Source organism: Diabrotica undecimpunctata, chromosome 7 (assembly GCF_040954645.1).
Source record: "Diabrotica undecimpunctata isolate CICGRU chromosome 7, icDiaUnde3, whole genome shotgun sequence".
Lineage (NCBI taxonomy): Eukaryota > Metazoa > Arthropoda > Insecta > Coleoptera > Chrysomelidae > Diabrotica > Diabrotica undecimpunctata.
The window spans coordinates 6,217,328-6,235,952 of NC_092809.1; the positions used below are offsets into that span (position 1 = coordinate 6,217,328).

The 18,625-nt window shown below is 33.3% G+C and overlaps 1 protein-coding gene across 1 annotated transcript in view; it reads left to right on the forward strand.

Moving 5' to 3' along the window:
• The window catches only part of Nup160 (nuclear pore complex protein Nup160), a 71,924-nt gene that overhangs the window by 23,579 nt on the left and 29,720 nt on the right, over nucleotides 1-18,625 (forward strand). The window contains exons 2-11 of the mRNA XM_072536635.1: nucleotides 3,663-4,060; nucleotides 4,115-4,220; nucleotides 4,410-4,617; nucleotides 4,855-4,972; nucleotides 6,140-6,520; nucleotides 6,978-7,132; nucleotides 7,737-8,009; nucleotides 8,066-8,214; nucleotides 8,352-8,566; nucleotides 12,010-12,182. Of these exons, the coding sequence (XP_072392736.1) occupies nucleotides 3,976-4,060; nucleotides 4,115-4,220; nucleotides 4,410-4,617; nucleotides 4,855-4,972; nucleotides 6,140-6,520; nucleotides 6,978-7,132; nucleotides 7,737-8,009; nucleotides 8,066-8,214; nucleotides 8,352-8,566; nucleotides 12,010-12,182 (1,863 nt within the window). The 5' untranslated portion in view covers nucleotides 3,663-3,975. The remainder of the gene's footprint in view (nucleotides 1-3,662; nucleotides 4,061-4,114; nucleotides 4,221-4,409; nucleotides 4,618-4,854; nucleotides 4,973-6,139; nucleotides 6,521-6,977; nucleotides 7,133-7,736; nucleotides 8,010-8,065; nucleotides 8,215-8,351; nucleotides 8,567-12,009; nucleotides 12,183-18,625) is intronic.

Genomic DNA, 18,625 nt, shown 5'->3' on the forward strand with positions numbered 1-18,625 from the left:
TTGTGATTGTGCTATGCCAAAACAACTAAATAGTATGTAGAAAGCTGACAAGCTTTCATATAAGATAGATTATTTTGAACAAGAAATAATGGCGGGACGTTTTTACTATTAATGCTCTGAAAGAGGTAAGTTTAAAATTCAGAATATATAATTTTGTATTAAAATGTTTTCTTATGTATTTTAGTGTGTTGCAGAAATCTTAAAACTAAGTGTATTAACTGTTAATATAGTAGTTTGACAAATAGTTGATATTTTAAAAATTCCTCACTTACTAACTATTCCGATGTTTTGGCAACGCTGTGGGGTTCTGACGTCGTAAATCTTGAATGACGTGCACGCATTTTTATGTGAAAAATACTATAGACGGAAAAACTTGTGGAAATTATATTTAAAACTGTTTGCCACTGGTATGGGCTTTCCCCGTACAAGTAAGACGCAAAACTGTCAGTATACTAATTTGAAATGAGTTTGCGGCGAAGGGTATAATGATGAAAAATCCAATTTTTAATTGGCCATCCACTCCAATAAAATCCATTGCCTACATACCTAAATTTCCAAGAATTTCATCGGGAACCAATTCACGCAAACCCTTTTATCGGTAGAGAGCTTATTACATGCAAGCGGGAGCCAATTCATGTGCACCCATTCTATCAATTGCTCTAAAAATACAGAGAATATTATCCAGATGCTGATAAGTTGCAGTTAGTGAAAACATTCAATTCGTTGCGCACTAACTTTAGAAAGGAATTACATCATATAAGGGACTCTGAAAAAAGCGGTGCAGAAACAGACGATGTAATTTAACCAACATTGTGGTATTTTAGCGAAAGCAGTTTCTCGTGGGTCAGGACGAACCTATTGCTTCACAAAGTACTATACTATTGATAAGGAAGAAGCAGATATTAATATGAACAATGTGATCAGTGATAATTCAAATACTATTTTAACAATCAGTGTAAGTATCAGTGTAAAGTTTAATAATTCAAGTTTACATTTTAAGCAAATTCATGTTGCCATGAAACTTGCCCCTCATTATTAAAAAAATCACAATAACTATCACTTAAATTGGCTGAATTTCTAACATGAGATGTACAAAGAGATATTAATTGTCCAGTTGTTCTCAAAGTTTCTTCAATAATATTTCCTGATTCAAAATCGTCTATATCCACAGAACTATAGTACATGTATGACTGAGGCTGGAATCTTCTTAAATAATTGTGTAAATAGAAACATGATAAGACGATGGTTTGAGCTTTCTCAGGCGATAATGCAATAGGTCGTTAAAATACACCGAATTTTGATACTAATATTCCAAATGCATTTTCCACAATGCGGCGGGCACGACTAAGTCGATAATTAAAAATTCTCTTTTCCATCGTTAATCCCGTTTGGCTGTAAGGTTTCATGAAATTTTCTGTCAGTGCAAAAGCGTCATCTCCAACAAAGACAAAGACAAAGGGTAGTATCTTTTGACTAGTTGGCAACAGATCAGGTTCTGGGATTTTAAGTGAATTATCTGATAATGAAAAATCCGTAAAATAGTTTCGAAACAAATTCAGATTTCTGCTTTAATCTGAACCTTCTAAAAATTGCAAGGTATAACAGACGTTGATAAAGGCCTGTGAATAACTGTTCTGATGAGACTTATTAAGTCGAAATACGTATCAACAGATACATAGACGCTTTGTGCGTGAAATCAAATCTTTGCTGTCTTTTTCATTTTATCTGATAATGCTTTTCCAAATTCAGTATAATTCAAAACACCTCCATCTGATATTCGTCCATTTATTCCTGCATCTACCATAATAAATTCATAATTGCTATTTACAACTGCCATCATTACAATACTAAAAAACTTTTTGTAATTGTAATAATATGAGCCTGTATGTGAAGGTTTTTTGATTGCCACATGCTTTCTATCTACAGCTTCTAGGCAATTAGGAAAATTCCTTTGAACATTGAATCCATTGGCAATAGCTTTCCATTCAGTTTCTGTTGTTGGCAAATACAATTATAAGTTAAATTGTTAATAAACAAACTTATTACTACTAAACAAAAATTTTATAAATGTTTTTTTTTATAGCAGCGTACAAAGGAGGGACCACCAAAAAAGAAGGCAATAAAACTTGATAAGTCCAAACAATTAATAGCCTTAGCCCGTAAACCCCTTCAATAACCACAAACTGATTATGAAAAAATTGCTTCTGATATTGAAAAAGGCCATTAACGTTATACTATTTAAAGGTCAAATGGGAACACTGTGCAAATTAATACTTTTTCTCCTATATCTACTCCATATAGTTATGTGCAACCAAGTCCTGTCTATTTTGACAGTGCGCCACCTCAACTACTAATTGAACAACAGACTATGAACAAGTCAAAGACCCCTACTGTTTGTAACTATTGTTCAACTTTTCAATAAAAATATAAAATGTAGTGTAAACTGAGATTTTTAAATTAATTTTTGTTTTGTGTTTAAAATAATCTTATTTACCTTTATGTAATCCTTCAGGCAGTTTATTATAGCTTGGCAAGATTCCATTACAATTATTCCTATGGATTGTGGTGACACAGCACTTGTGAATTTTAAATCTTCAAAGGTATTTCCAGTAGCTAGGTAACGTAATGTTATTGATAAACGATGACTTGGTGAGATAGAATCTCGCATAACAGTATCCCTTTATTGAATTTCAGCTGTAACCATTCTTAATAGTTCATCAAAGAATGTACTATCTAGTCGCAGAAAATTTTGAAAACCACTTAGTTAGCTAATTCTTAAATCATTTAATAAATTTTCATGAGTGTACTTATTTCTTTTTTTGTACTATTCTTTCATCCACCTGCGTTTATTTTTTTTTTCGTCCCTTGTGAAGCTACAACTAATGCGATACCCACACAACTCACCGTTTTTTATTTCACATGTTGATAGCACAAGTTTCAGTCGGGAAATAATTTATTGTGCAATGTTATTGATTCGTGTGTGTTGTCCTACTAATATTATTGTACAATATAATATGGTACATTAACATTGACGCTAATATTGACTATCTAGGGGCCGCTTTACTTAAAAATTTTATGTTTTAAAAATAAAATAGACGGTTTGTAAATATTTAAAAAATATTGAACAAATATTTATCGATGATATTCACAAACAGACGCTACAGCGGTAGCTACGTATTCATGAAGGGATTTCTGCGGATTTCTGTCTAGACGAATTGGGATGACATGGATACAAAATTGTCCTCTGCTTGTTTTGATGTTTTGTAACGTTTAGAAAACACGGATTTAGGCTGAATCTTGAATTCGATTTCCGATTTATATTCTCATTTTTTTCTATTTCCCGTTTATAGTGTCTTTTAATAGCAGCACTTTATCATTTAGATATGATTACAGTTTTATTAATGGTAAAAAATAAAGTATTTTTAAATGTTAATAATCTTTTATTTTTCAACAATTCTTATATTTTTACGTAGGGTAGACAGACCTAAAATATGATTTTGTAATTAGGAAACTCTGTAGAGTTTACTTAGCCTGAAAGAAAGCAGAACAGTACCTACAATTACTTTTTAACTTGTACTGAGACAAATTTGAAAAATTAAAATTAAATTTTTGCCAACAATATTACTTGTCTTCCAACTTTGTATAAATTTGTCTATTTATAGGCCAGTGTATCTGCCAACATTCTCCTCTAAACTAGTCTAAACACTATCAGAGAGCCTCAACAGAAAGAATCCATGAAGAGTTCCATCAGATACTTTAAGCTGTAATATATAACCTCAAAAAAAAAAGCCGGCCTGAATGCTGTCCTGTCCATTTATATCAAGAATCCATTTTTTCTAGATAGACAACCATATTTTCACAACTTTCGGCTATTGTATGTTGGTGTCCCTGTAACACGCTAAAATTTGTGGTTATGTTTGTGTCTATATAACTTGATATAACCGTCAAATATACAAATTTTTTATAAAGAACAAAATGACCGAATTTACTTTAAGTTATCGTGAAGTTATACCGGATCAAACAGTTTTTGAAAATTGGAAAGAAATCTCCCTTACCACAGGTACGATTCATGATAACATAATAGTATTATTTTTATTAAAAATTGTCTGTTTAGGTGGGACACAAAGTACTCTCCAAGATATAAAAGTAGCTGAACGAGCAAATGGATTTGCTTATGAAGATTCAACAAAGCATCATACAAGGAATAGATTTATTTATTGGTAGGTAAAACTGACACTACTTCACTGGTTCTTAAAAAATATTAATTATAAGACTCTTAGCTGTATTGGTATGTAATATTAAAGCGAAATTATTATTATTACTATATTATAAGGCCCCAAAAAGCCGATATTCTGCATGTATAATCTTCATAATTTAATTTGATTTATGATTCTAACTTTTCATTTTAGGAGAATCAACTATGATGTCTTGGAATTGGTAGAACACAGCCTGGATATCAATTTAACAGCAAATAGAGTTAGATACAAGTTTACAGATACTCCTATTCTAGATGGAGTTTCCATTCACGAAACTTATGAAAACATTATTGTGCTTGTCCCAACTGTTTGTAGCATACACCGTTTAATATTTCCACACCCTGATAGGTTTCATAGACAGGTAAGTACAGTTGTGAATGTGCACAACATAATCACCTGTAGTGTTATTTTGTTTATTTGTAATAAACTAATAGTGTATTGTTTCTTTTATTTGTGCTACGGACTTGGTTGTATTGCTTGCTTGCTATACTGTCATGTGTTGCTTATCGCCTATCCTTAAAAAAAACATTCTATAATTTTGCTCTTCACTCTATATTTGATATATTTAAAAAGAATAATTTATTTTTGTTTTTTTTAGGATGATTTACTAGGAGTGCATCCAGATTTGGCTGCTCCCTCAATATTTTCAAAAGCTTCACCTGTGGATGCCAGAAATCCAAATACTTTTTATGTTTTTAATAACCCAACCACTGCCAGTATGTATTTTCCCAATTTTTGCAAAATCGTTTAAAATTTGAAGTATTGTAAAAAACGTTTGATTGAATACATTATTAAATTCATGTTTTTAGTTATACATCTTTGGAAGCAAGATATTGATTAACTATTTTGTTTAACTAGAACACTTTAAATTATTTTCATTTCCCAATTTTGTTGTTTCATATGAGATATGTCCCAAAAATATCTGTTATTTGTTTTAACATTGCGCCAAAATGTTCCAGTGTTGTGTGTGGATTACGAGCCTAATTAATAACTCGTCACGAACTTTCCATATACCGCAATTACCAACACCCTAATTAGTAATAAGCATGTTTTGTTTATATTTTCTTTTTTTGTGAGTTGAGTTAGTTGTTACAACATAACATAAATGTCATGTTTTTACTATCACTCGAAAAACACAATACATGGATAACCAATACAAAATTTCTAGCACTGTACTTGGAAGAAAGAATACTTGCAAAGATCTTGGAGTAATGTTCCAGCAAAATTTGAGATTTTGAACATTATCGGATCATCATTGGAAAGGCATACAGAACTCTTGGTTTCATAATTCGTAATTCAAAATTTTTTAAAGGATTTGAAACTCTAATATCATTATACAATGCACTGGTAAGACCTCTCTTGGAGTATGCCTCTATTATATGGGCACAAGCCGAATTCAATGTTGATCTGATTGAAACGGTTCAAAAACGATTCTTGAGGTTTCTTTATGACAGAAAGTTTGGTATCTATCCATACAAGATTTCCTATAATGCTATGTTAACTTGTTTTAAAGTTCAGCAACTGGATATTAGAAGAAATTTTCATTCAGCCCTTTTTATTTACTATGTTGTAAATCACATTAAATATAAAGACTGCTTTAGAACTGGGTAATTTATGTCACTAAGTGCCAACTTCTTAACAGTTGGTTAAAGTGAACTGGAAAACAAAGCCGTTACAAATCACATCATAACTACCCTGTGATTAAACCCCAACTCAAATAAAAAAAGGAATAAAAAGCAGATAAAAGTTGTATTAACATGAGATGTACTAAACATATATTAGGCATAATATAAAAATATTTTGAATTTTAAATGCTTTTGTCTAATTATTGATGAACCATGTTAAAAATATTTCAGTTTTACCAATCTTCACATATCTTTTAGCTGACCAACTGCCCAATTTAGCCAGTTCTTACTTGTTACCTGAAACTGAGGAAGCATTTTTTATATTAGCTTATCCATCGACAGAACTACTATTGATAAAACAAAATCCTGACAATGGCCAAGTTATATGTACAGAGCTGAAAGGGGAATCTTTGATGCCCAGATTTTTGTCTGGTCTTGCAGAAAAGTTTAGACCAAGAAATTCTGACGGTGATACCATAGTGAGTCTCTTGTTTTATATTGTTGATTATGAAACTTACGTTTTGACATTGACAAGAGATGCCCATCTCAAGTTTTGGTCCTGTACTAAAGGACAATGTGTCGCTGTTATAGATGTCAGAGAAAAGACAGGAGATAGTTCAAAGGATCGAGTACAAGGAGGTAAGTTTGGTATCACTCCATATTATTTAATAGTGTCATTATGTAAAATAACACAATATTCGCTTTGATTCATAATATGCTACCTCGATTAAACGAATTACAAAAATTAAGTTCTGGAAGATACAGGTCTTTTTTACTTATTTTAGCAGTTGTTATGTAGTTTAGAGCCATAAAGTGTAGCATATGTTCTGTCATCTGAAGTAGATGGCACTACATAGTCTATCCACTCTGAAAAGGGTGAAATTTGGATAGGAATCCTGTAATTCTCCCTATCTGCTACTGCTTAATGTTCCTCAATAACGACAAAACATGTAATGTGAACTAAGAACAAATTTTTAGGGGAAAAGTGAGCATCTATGCCTTTTGTTGCATAATACACCTGTTTCTATAAAATGAATATTGAAATTTATTTCTGGAAAATGTGGTATGCTTAAATTTTGATGTTTTTTTCTTGTAGCCATATTAAGGAAAGCAGTAGATGGCAATAGTACTGAAAGTATCTTGGCAGTGTTTTTAAATTACGCCAGTGGTGGCCAATTCCATATCTTAAATCCAATAATAAAAGGCCAGGAAATAACAATTGACAGATTGGCCACTTTATACTCTCCTGAGGTAAGTTTTGACAAATACACATAGAATTAAAAATAATTTTTCCATATTTTGCTTCTTTGCTAGTCATGATTATACTGCGACAAATTGTATTTTTGTACATATTACATTAACTATTATACAAGCGTATCAAAGCAACATTGACTGAAACACCAAAACATATTATGAGACAAACACCAGTAGGAAGAAGGTCAAAGGGAAGACCCAAACTTAGATACATGGAACAAGTGGAACAAGATCTGAAAACACTTAAGATTACCAACTGGAAAAACAAAGCAAGGAACAGAACAGAATGGCGGAAAATCCTAGAACAAGCCAGGACCCAGAAAGGGTTGTCGAGCTACTGATGATGATGATCAAAGCAACATTGATCCTTCATTAAAAAATAATAATGTTATTTATTTTATTATATTTAGTTAAGTCTGTAAGAGAGATGGTGACATCTTACAACACATGGATTTCAGAATATATGCTCAACCAGCAACCTTTTCATCATTTATAAACCATATTTTTCTTCAGACATGTGGACTCTTTAATTTTTTTATACCTCTATATTTCTACTTAATCTGTCGTCTAATCAGAAGAATCACTTTTTATATATTTGTAGAATGATCTTATTGATTTTGCGTTACAAACCAATCGCCTATGGTCTGTTTGGCGATGTGAAGATGGCGACAGCGTAGTGTACACTGCCACACTGCCAGTATCCCGTTGTGCTTCCTACAAATCGAGCAATTGGTCACCTATTATTTTAGAAACATTACCTGATGCCAATCAAGCACCTGCTAATGATGGAGATAGTGATCCTAGACAAGTGTATTTGCAACACATTTTCCATCCCGGCAGATTTCCTTTGCACATAATAAGCAAAGCTCTTTCTGTGAGTATTACACACTAATTATATCGTATATTTATTATTTGCACCCAATTCTTTAGATTTACAAGAGGTCTACTATTTTATCTGATGCCCAAATATCAGCCTCAGCTTTAAAACAAAGAATTTGTCTAGCTGTGGATAATGAAATACAAAATACGTTAAACGGATCTAATGTGAATGATGATGAATATTTAGAATGTGCAGACTGGTAAGTTCGTACATAATAATATGGTTTAATGTTTATATATGATTTGTTAGATTACTATTGGTGTAGTGATGGAGTGCTACGACTTTTACTTACTTACCTAGAAATAATAAAAACTTCTTCTTTCATTTTAATTTCAGGTGTTGGCAAAAATTCTATTCTTGCTGTGTACAGTACCATATCGCTAGCTTAAAACCTCTTGGTCTAATGTTATTACCTTCTGTCTCTGGAGCAGTATTTTTGAAAAAATCGACGTTTTCATTCCTTAGACCTTTGGATCCTCTGGAACACATGACTCTCTGCTATGAAGATGTTTACAGAGACCAATTCATCAATTTTTCCATGTTAGCTGAAGGTAAGTTGCAGAAATCGATATTTTTATCCAGTGTGGAAACCTGGTATAGAATTTTATAACTGAAGTATCAGTGAAACTAAAACTTTATCGAGTAAAATATGCTGTGCAGTGAATTACAATATGAAAAATTAGATAAAAGAATTGTCTTCAGATCTAAGAGCATAACAACAAATATTGAACACCATAACAGGCCCGGGCATCCTTTTAGAGGAAGTGGAATCAGCAATATTCAAAGTTTAAGATGGAAAAGCTTGTGGTCCAGATGCAGTTTGGTCCGAGATAATAAAAAATTTCGATGAGAAATTTAACACTGCGAAAATACTAAGAGAATGGTTGAGATCAGAATTTATAGCACTGCCAAAAAAGCAAGGGATCGAAAAGTGCAGTGAACAGTGTACATAGAAGAAGTATATAGAGATATGAACTGTAATGCATATGCCTGCTGCAGAGGTGCGAATTAATAAGAAGAAGATTGTAATCCTATCCATCTACCGAACAGAAGACCCACAAGTTTTAATAAACAAATTGGACCAAATACTTTGTGATTTTGTTGACAAGGACTTCATCATTTTTCTGGCTGGTGATTTTAACTTAGATATGTTGCTTGAGGTGCGAGGTGGCCAGACACATTAAAAATGTTTTTGAGTTCCTTTGATATTAAACCTTCCATCAAAGACTATACACGCATACAAGGTAACAAAAAATCCTGTATAGATAATATTTTTACAAATCTTGACATATTTGATTCTCTTGTATTCAATCCTCATACATCTGATCATACTGCTCAAAAGGTAAAATTTGAATTAAATGAATTTGAGTCAAATATAATAAAAAAACGAATATTTAGCAAGGAGAATAAACATTTTTTTAAATTCATGTTAGGTAATGTAGACTGGGTATCTGTTTTTGAGACATTAGATGTAGATAATCAGTGGGATGCTTTTATGAGTATAGTTCAGAAAATTTTTATACAATGTTTTCCACTCAAAGAGATAAATTCAGCAAATAAAAAAAAATCACAAAAATACTTTAAAAATGATGATATAAAACATTGTAAATCTAGGCTTGATGTTTTGTTTACACTGTCTACCAATAATGTTGATTATAAAGATATTTACAGGACAGAAAAACGCAAATACAATTCTTTACTCACTCAATCTCGAAAAAATTGTTATAAAGAACGAATTGAAAATAGCGAAAATAAAACTAAAATGGCTTGGCAATTGGTAAAAGAGATTAAGGGTAATTCCAAAAATCAAGGTAATTTCTGTTTGGAGGGTGACCCTCAGGTGCTTTCTAACGAAATAAATCAATTTATGGCAAATGCAGCACCAGAAGCTGTAAAGAAAATAAAGCATGTAAAAAATTTTCAAATTAATATCGAATAAACTAATCATTGCATGTTTTTAACTCCCGTTTCAGAGAAAGAAATAAGTCACATAATAAATAACTTAAAAAACAAGCATAGCTCTGGTTGTGATGAAATATCAACCAACTTAATTAAATAGGTTTCATCAGAGATTTCTCTTCCTCTTTCTTTTATAGTTAATGCTTCTTTCAGGCAAGGTAAATTTCCTCAAAGTTTAAACCTGGCAATTGTGAAGCCACTACATAAAAAAGGTGATGTTACTAAGATGGAGAACTATAGACTAATAAGCCTTCTTCCATAATTCTCAAAAATATTCGAAAAAGCAATATATTTCAGACTACAAAACTTTTTCACTACAAACAATTTATTTAGTAGTTCACAGCATGGTTTTCTCGCAGGGAGATCTATTGAGACAGCTACCTATGATTTTATATCAAAAATTTTAGAAAAACTGGAGGCAAAGATGAAAACACTAGGTGCTTTTTTGGACCTATCTAAGGCTTTCGATAGCCTAGATCATGTTCTTTTATTACAAAAATTACATACAGGGACCAGCATTAAACTGGATAAAATCATTTCTCACAGATAGGTCGCAAAAGGTATGCCTGGAGAAAAGGGGATGTAAGGTTTACTCTTATCCTATCAATTTAAAATTAGGCATGCCACAGGGGAGTGTCCTGGGGCCTTTTCTCTTTTTGGTCTACATAAACGACCTTCCAAATGCGGTGGTTAGTAGTTCCTCAAACCTTGTAAATTTCGCTGATGACTCAAATGTGCTTTTCTGGGAAAAATCTTTAGAAACACTCCTCACAGTGGCAGAGCAAATTCTAAGCAAGGCTGAACAGTGGTTCAGTGGAAATCGGTTGTTGCTTAATACTGATAAGACAGTTTTTGTCTACTTTAGAACCAGCCAGTCACGAGAGCAGTTTCCAGATACAATTAATTTCCTATCACAAAACACGAAACCTGCTAGATCAGTTAAATTTCTTGGTATTCATATTGACCAGAATCTGAATTGGGGGGAACAAATACAAAATACGACAAAAAAACTGAATAGAGCCTGCTACTCATTAAGGGTGTTAAAGAGCTATCTAGACCAGGGGATTTTACTATCAGTATATTATGCAAACTTTTATTCTATTATGCGATATGGGGTAATCTTCTGGGGTGCTGCAGTAGATAGCTGAACTGTGTTTATAGTCCAAAAAAAGGCAGTCCGTGTGATCTTAGGATTGAAGGCGGGAGAATCCTGTAGAGGCCGATTCAAATCACTCAATATACTCACTTTCTCAGCCATCTATATATTTGAATGTATTATGTTCCTTTTTAAAAATTTTTCTTTGTATTGTCACCTGCTTCCCAATCATGAATATAATACAAGAAGCCTTAATTTGAATTTGCCACTTCACAGATTGTCTATAACAGAGAGAAGTCCTTTGTATGCGTGTGTTAAATTTTATAATAGTCTACCATCTGACATTCAACAGGAAACGCACTATAGAGCTTTTAAAAGAAAGGTTTTTCAACACCTAGTTGACATTGAGCCCTACACTGTGGCGGAGTACCTGGCCTATCCTTCTCCTTGATCAGCCAGCATATTTAATTTGTAATGTTAATATATTTTAAATGTGTAATGTCAATATATATATATATATATATATATATATATTTTTAATCTAATGCAAATAAAAATTTACTCTACTCTACTCTACTCCATAAACACTTTACAATGACTTGCTGAATGCGAGAAATAATCGTTAACCCGGAAATTCTTCTTCTTCTTGATGTGCGTATCCGTTACGAATGTTGGCGATCATCATGGCAATCTTTATCTTATCTGCAGCAGCGCGGAAAAGCTGCATAGATGTTGTATTGAACCAGATAACCCGGTAATTAGTCAGCCCCTAATAATTCGATGGGATCACACCAAACTTCCAACCGAGTTCAGACAGCACAGTGCCAGATTCATGAAATGTCTAAGAAGAGCTAATAAGTGATATCTAACAAGAGTGGTGTATTCAATTAACCTTAAATTATGTTCATTTGATGCTTTACTTTCATTTTCTTTTCGTAGATCTAGACACGACAGATGACGTAATGAACTTGTTTAAAGTCATCGTATATTTAGAACAACAAATGAGTGAATCATTCGCCCAGGCATTCGAGAAAGAAATTTTTAATCTACGTGCACCTGATGTCATCATGGAAGGTTTATTAGAGAAGATTCAATCTGAGATGGATTACCAGGTAAACATCATTTTCCTCCCACATTATTACTTTTAATTGTCATGGTCTAATAGGTAGAAAATAATCTCGTTTGAATATGGTTCAGTAAACTAACTATCTCATCTGCCTGTGTCCTCAAAAGTCAATGTTTACATTTTGTTGGTTGTGTTTATAATATCTGTTGAAGTGACTTAACATTAACATAAAATAACGTTTACTATTTATAAAACAGATTTTGGTTAAATTTTACAATCATTAAGAATGGTTGTGTAATTTATTTCCTCTGGCGCCGCAAAGAGAAAATCTGTGGAACTGTATGAATGTTGGAGATGTTCTTGTATTATGTATTTAATGGTTTAGATCTCACCGAAGTTGAATGATGGATATAGTAATTTGGAATTTGGTGTAAATCAGATTCTGTTGGTGCGATCTAGTATATAAGAATAGTTCCTTTTCTTTTATATTTAGTCTGTTCCGAGGCATAATCCTGTTTCTATGAGTATTATGGTCTTAAAAGCTATCAGTAGGGTGCTAACCTTTATGTAGACCCCCTCCTCCTTTATCCAGGCTTGGGACCGTTAACAGTTCTGTCGAACTGCAGGCGGAGTTAAATAAACTTGTTAAATATTACGCTAAAACTTACAACTAAAATTTTACAAGTGCTAATAAATCAGAGGATAAGTTTAGCAGATAAACAACAGGGTTTTCGTAGTGGAACATCGTGTACAGATGCGATATTCGTTATAAAGCAAATTACTGAGAAAATGTAATCCATCTTCTGTATAAGAGAGAAGTTCCCCTAAATATTATAAAAACTATCGAAACCATTTACCAAAACAACAAAATGAAAGTCAGAATAGATGGACAACTTACAGAACCTATAGAAATAGGCAGCGGAATAAGACAAGGGGATTAATTGAGCCCCATGCTCTTCAATTTGATCATGAATGAAATCACCAAAAGTGTTAACAAAGGAAGAGGATACATAATGGGAAACAAAGAAATCAAAATACTCTGTTATGCAGACGACGCAATATTGATAGTCCAAGATGAAGCGCCTCCACTGCCCCTACGAGTCCGACACCAAAATACGCATACGCGTACGCATCGTGGGACTCCACCTCCCCCGTAGTACCTGTGTTGCGATTACCTCACCCATCCGTTATCCTCTCCCACGGGCGGACAGGTGACGCAGACAGAGGAATTTCCACCTTGCACGTAGACAGGTCGCCGCCGAGGATCTCTCCTCTACCTCTCTTAAATCTCCAGGCGGGTACGTGCCGGGGCACCGACACCACGATTGGTGGTGTAAAGCCAAAAGAGATGTGTACGGGCCCAGCTCGTTCAACCTCTCCTGGTTCTCTTGGAATGAGAGTAGAGTGGTCCCCGAGAGCGTGGCCTCGGATACTAGGAATGTAGACCGGTGACCGTGTCGCCTAAGCGACCGTGTGCGTTTCTACAAACCCGACACCTCAAGCGACGGCTCTCCACCTCTCGATTCCTACCCATTCTTACGACAGGCAGGGCCTTCTTGCCTCGGCCGTATTCTTATCTCCGCGAGCCGAACGGAGAAGCAAGAGATAAGTCACCAATCGGCAGAAGAAATATCGGACGACCGCGCAATAAATAGAGTGACAACCTTCCATAGAGTTATTAATCCGCCAATGAACAAGCAGAATCGCTTATAAAGAGGAAGAAGAAAAAGAAGAAGATATTTATTCTGTAATTTGCCTTGTGGTTGTTAAAGTGGAAAGACGTTGCTTCAGATGGGCTTGGTTGTAAAGTATCAGCTAACAGTGTTTAAACCTGCTTATATGGTGTAATAGTCCTGTGCATGGTATACTAATACATGTAGTGGTATCTTCTATATATTTTCTGAGTGTTTAGTATTCAGCCGTTTATCATAATATAATTTCTTTCTTTTGTTTCATAAGGTCTTCCAATTCTTTATTCCACCAATAATTTCTATTTTTTTGTTTATGTTCATTTTAATTTAAGGCTTCTTTTGCCGACTGGTGCAGATGTGTTTTTAAAGTCACGTACATATCTTCTGGTGCATCTATAGGTTTATTTTTTATCTTTTCTCTTAGTTCTAATTTTTATAGAAAAATTGGAGTCGTCATAAAAACTATCTAGAAGGCGGTGCTAAAAGGGTCGATCGCCAAAGTTTTTGAAGTCGATCGCGATTCACGGAGAAAATACGGGGACTGTCCTGATTCACCACACGTGCATGATCGAAATAATTATGATTCACCGGAAAGTTGCGATAATGCCGATTCGGCATATCAGCATTCACAGATAAATTATGGTACATTCGTTCAGCAAATTCCCAACTGTAAACAAACGCACGTGTTGATATTAGCCCTCTCATTCATCAAGAGGCTATTAAATATAATTGAATACTGTTTAACACTCATCTACTTCAAAACAAAAAATGGCTCAGTGATCTGACTTTGACACTGAAATATCCGTTAGGTTCAATATGGAGATCATTTTCGTCCAAAATGAGGTACTGAAAATAATTTTGGATATACACCTTACATCCAGAGCGACCGATACGAAATTTTTGTCTTTCATATCGTCTGAGAAATATCCGTCTTTGAGACAAGTAGCTCAGCAGCTCACAGCATTCTTTGGATCAACATACTTGTGTGAGTCTACATTTTCCCAAATGAAGATAATAAAATCAAAATATCGTAATCGGCTAACTGACGAACATCTCCCTTTTTTGCTTGCATTTGGCCCTCGGTAATTACGTAACATCATATAAAATACTTGTGGATGATATGCATTGCTATGCATCAACATCCAAATAAAATTAAGATGAAAAACATAACTTTAAGTACAACTCTCTGTAGTCACAACTTTTTATCAACTAGAAAGGTGTAATAAAGTTTTTTATTTTCAAAATTGTTTTTTTACTATGCTTTGTTTTTAAACCAGGAGGAGTAAACTAAAGAGACAGATTCACATCCAAGAAAGTCACTAGAAAAGTTACCAAATACATCTTCTTTTTTCAAATATATATCAAAAATATATTATACTAATACGTCGCTAAAGAGTTCTAAAAACGACAATATTTTATATAAAAGCAGACTAAAAATCTAAAAATTTAAAGAATAACGCAGAAAACACAAAAAATCACAGATATAACTTAATTAACCTATGAAATGCCATTAGTGTCAAAATTTCATAACAGTGGAGTAAACTTGCCTGAGGTTGGACCAATTACAAACAAATATTGCGGCGCGGTAAATTTGAATTACTCCTCCCGGTATAAAAACAGGGTATAGCAGTCGATCTCCGGACGCTTGCAGTTTATGTGGTAGATTCCATGCAGTATAAGTCTGAGCACAACTGATCTAGATAGTATGTGGTCCGAGTCTGATTCATATCTTCAGTACGTTGTATATTATTATATGTATGCGTGAGAGGGTACAGTTTTTACAAGCTAATGGTCTGATATACATTTTGGTCATATTTTTATTGCTCCGTCCACAATCCTTGTTTGTAGTATTTGTACAGTAGTCAATAATGAGTCTGTTTTGTAATTTTTTCTTCTCATGTATATTTCGGAATCTCTTTATATGGGCAAAAACCGTTTTGTATTTTTAAGAAATGTTGATGGCACACTATAAGACGTGTGCTACTGTCATTGAAATATTCTTCATATTGTTCAATCATCCGATTTTTTGTCTTTTATTCAACCTGTCCATTACAATCACCCGGAAATAATAATTTTTCTTATTTCAATTTGATCCAACTGTTTATCTATGTTGTATATTACCAAGTCTTGTATGTCCACTGTATGTTCCAATCCCATATAGGTTCCAACAACCTAAATTCATATCATAGAATAACAGAGACACATAGAAGCGACATAGCGGTCCAAAAGCGTGTACCATTTTTGTATACGCATGCCCGATTCTAGATTCTGGTTGTGTTACTGTCAAAAACACGTGCTTATTCTTTAATTCTGGTTGTTTTCGATAGTCCGTAGGCGTCTATGGTAAATACTCGACACAACAAGTGCATTTGGCCATTTATATAATTTATTTATAGTTAAAAGGTTATAGTTTATAGTTATAGTTAAATATATAAGTTTATAGTTATAGTTTATAGTAAAAAGTTTAATTTATATTTAAAATGTCTGGATATATTTGTGCGATTCGCGGATATTCATCTGTGACAGGAAAAGGAATAAGTTTATTTAGATTTCCTAAGAATAATAACAGGTAATTACTATTGCTTTGTAATTATTATTAGTTATTACATAATAGTATTGGTTTGACTTTCGAACAGTAAGCCGACGCCGACGTGTCTGTCCGAGCTATAAAAAAATAAACTTTGGTCTGCCAAGGGATACCTAGTTCAAAATGAAAACATTAAATTTGGTGTCAGTGCTATTTCTTTTATTGAAAGACGCAAGTCTCCGAAGGCTCAGGTCAAAAAATCAACAGATGGTGGCCAAATGTCGGCGCGCTCGAAGACAACAATACGAATATAGTATTTTTAAGAAATAAAAATATATAGAGGGTTTTATACACGAGAATATTTGATTTAAGAGCGTAGGCGCAAAATTTGGGGCAAATGTTTTTTAAATGTATTCATTTTTTTCGAATCCTGAAAAAACTAATAAGTATTTTTGAAAAATTTAAACGCAGAATGAAAGACCACATTATTACTGAGGACCGAAAGTCCCCGAAAACTTTTATAATGTTTATTTTAATAAGTTACAGGGGTGAAAAAAAAAAAAGAGAAAATTTAGTGTGATTTTTAATTTCAAATATCTCATTCAAAAAAACTTTTTGTTTATTCTAAGGGACTTTCGGCCCTCGGTAATAATGTAATCTTTCATTCTGTGTTTAAATTTTACAAAAATATTTGTTAGTTTTCTCAGGATTCCAAAAAAATGTTAAAAAGCATTGGCCCGAAATTTTGCGTCTACGCTCTTAAACGAAACAAAGAAATTACTAAAATGCTCAAACTAAAAATTGTTGAAAACATAATTAGACCGATAATTGGGAAAATCTTAAAATTCCAACAGAACAAGACTTCAAAATTGCAAAAACATGGTTGCAAATAAACAAACTTACATTAAATTATGAAAAAACTAAATAGGTACTCACCTACTTTTTGCTATATACAAAAGTTGTCTGCCAATTTTTAATTGGTTAAATATAAATAAAAAAGATCAAATATATGGATCGAAGTACATAAAATATTTAGGAGTTTTAAATGGGAATTACAAATAAAAAATATTAAAACTTTATTTGTTGTATATCTCAATATTTAGTGATCTAGTTGTATATCTCAAATTTCATTGTGTAACTCTTTAAGGACGGGACACGTCAAAAGACGTTTTAGCGTAACTTCCGCGACAGCCGGGTGGCATCAGTAAATTACCTTTTGTAAATAAAAAATAATTACACCATTAAGAATGTCAACAAAAGCCGGCCCTGCAGGTAACTATTTAGTGCAATATTTCATACTTATTGAAAGTCAACATAAATGCTCAATTTGATTTAAGAGCGTAGGCGCAATATTTCGGGCCAATTCTTTTTAAACGCAATCATTTTTTTTCGAATCCTGAGAAAACTAACAAATATTTTTGAAAAATTTAAATACAGAATGAAAGATTACATTATTACCGAGGGCCGAAAGTCCCTTAGAATAAACAAAAAGTTTTTTTGAATGAGATATTTGAAATTAAAAATCACACTAAATTTTCTCTTTTTTTTTTCACCCCTGTAACTTATTAAAATAAACATTATAGAAGTTTTCAGGGACTTTCGGCCCTCAGTAATAATGTAGTCTTTCACTCTGCGTTTAAATTTTTCAAAAATACATTGGCCCGAAATTTTGCGCCTACGCTCTTAAGAATTTATATTGTGTGATATGCCCACTGACTATTAATTTTCTGGTTGTTAGCTGTCATTGGCGGCTTGGCCACGTAACTTCAAAGGGCTGTCGCTTCTCTGTGTTGGTTGTTCTCAGATTCATATACTCTTTTCGTGGCCGTGTCCGTCGTGGGTTTAGTTTAGTCCATGTCCGAGATTTTGTTGAATTTTTTGTAAAATTAAAATATTTTATGAATAGTTGGTTAGTCGCGGGAGGCTTTTCGTAGTATTTTTAAGAATGTATTTATCTACATCAATGCATTCTACGATCTTACGATTTTCTTTTCCCTCCTCTTTTCTCAACTGGGCTTAGGACAGACTACAGCGGAGTTGAACAACCATAAACTTCACAAAAAAAACCCACAAGGAAAATGAAATTCATGTAGTTGGCTGTATACCATGAATCACAAAAGTTTTATTTAAAAATCCTGTATAAAATGTTTATAATTAAAAAGACCCTTTCGGGCTACATCACCGAACGTTTTCTGACTAAAAAGTCTATCATCAGTGTATTTTTACCAGGTATACATAAATCAAACCACTAAATATCTGGGTAAAGTACTT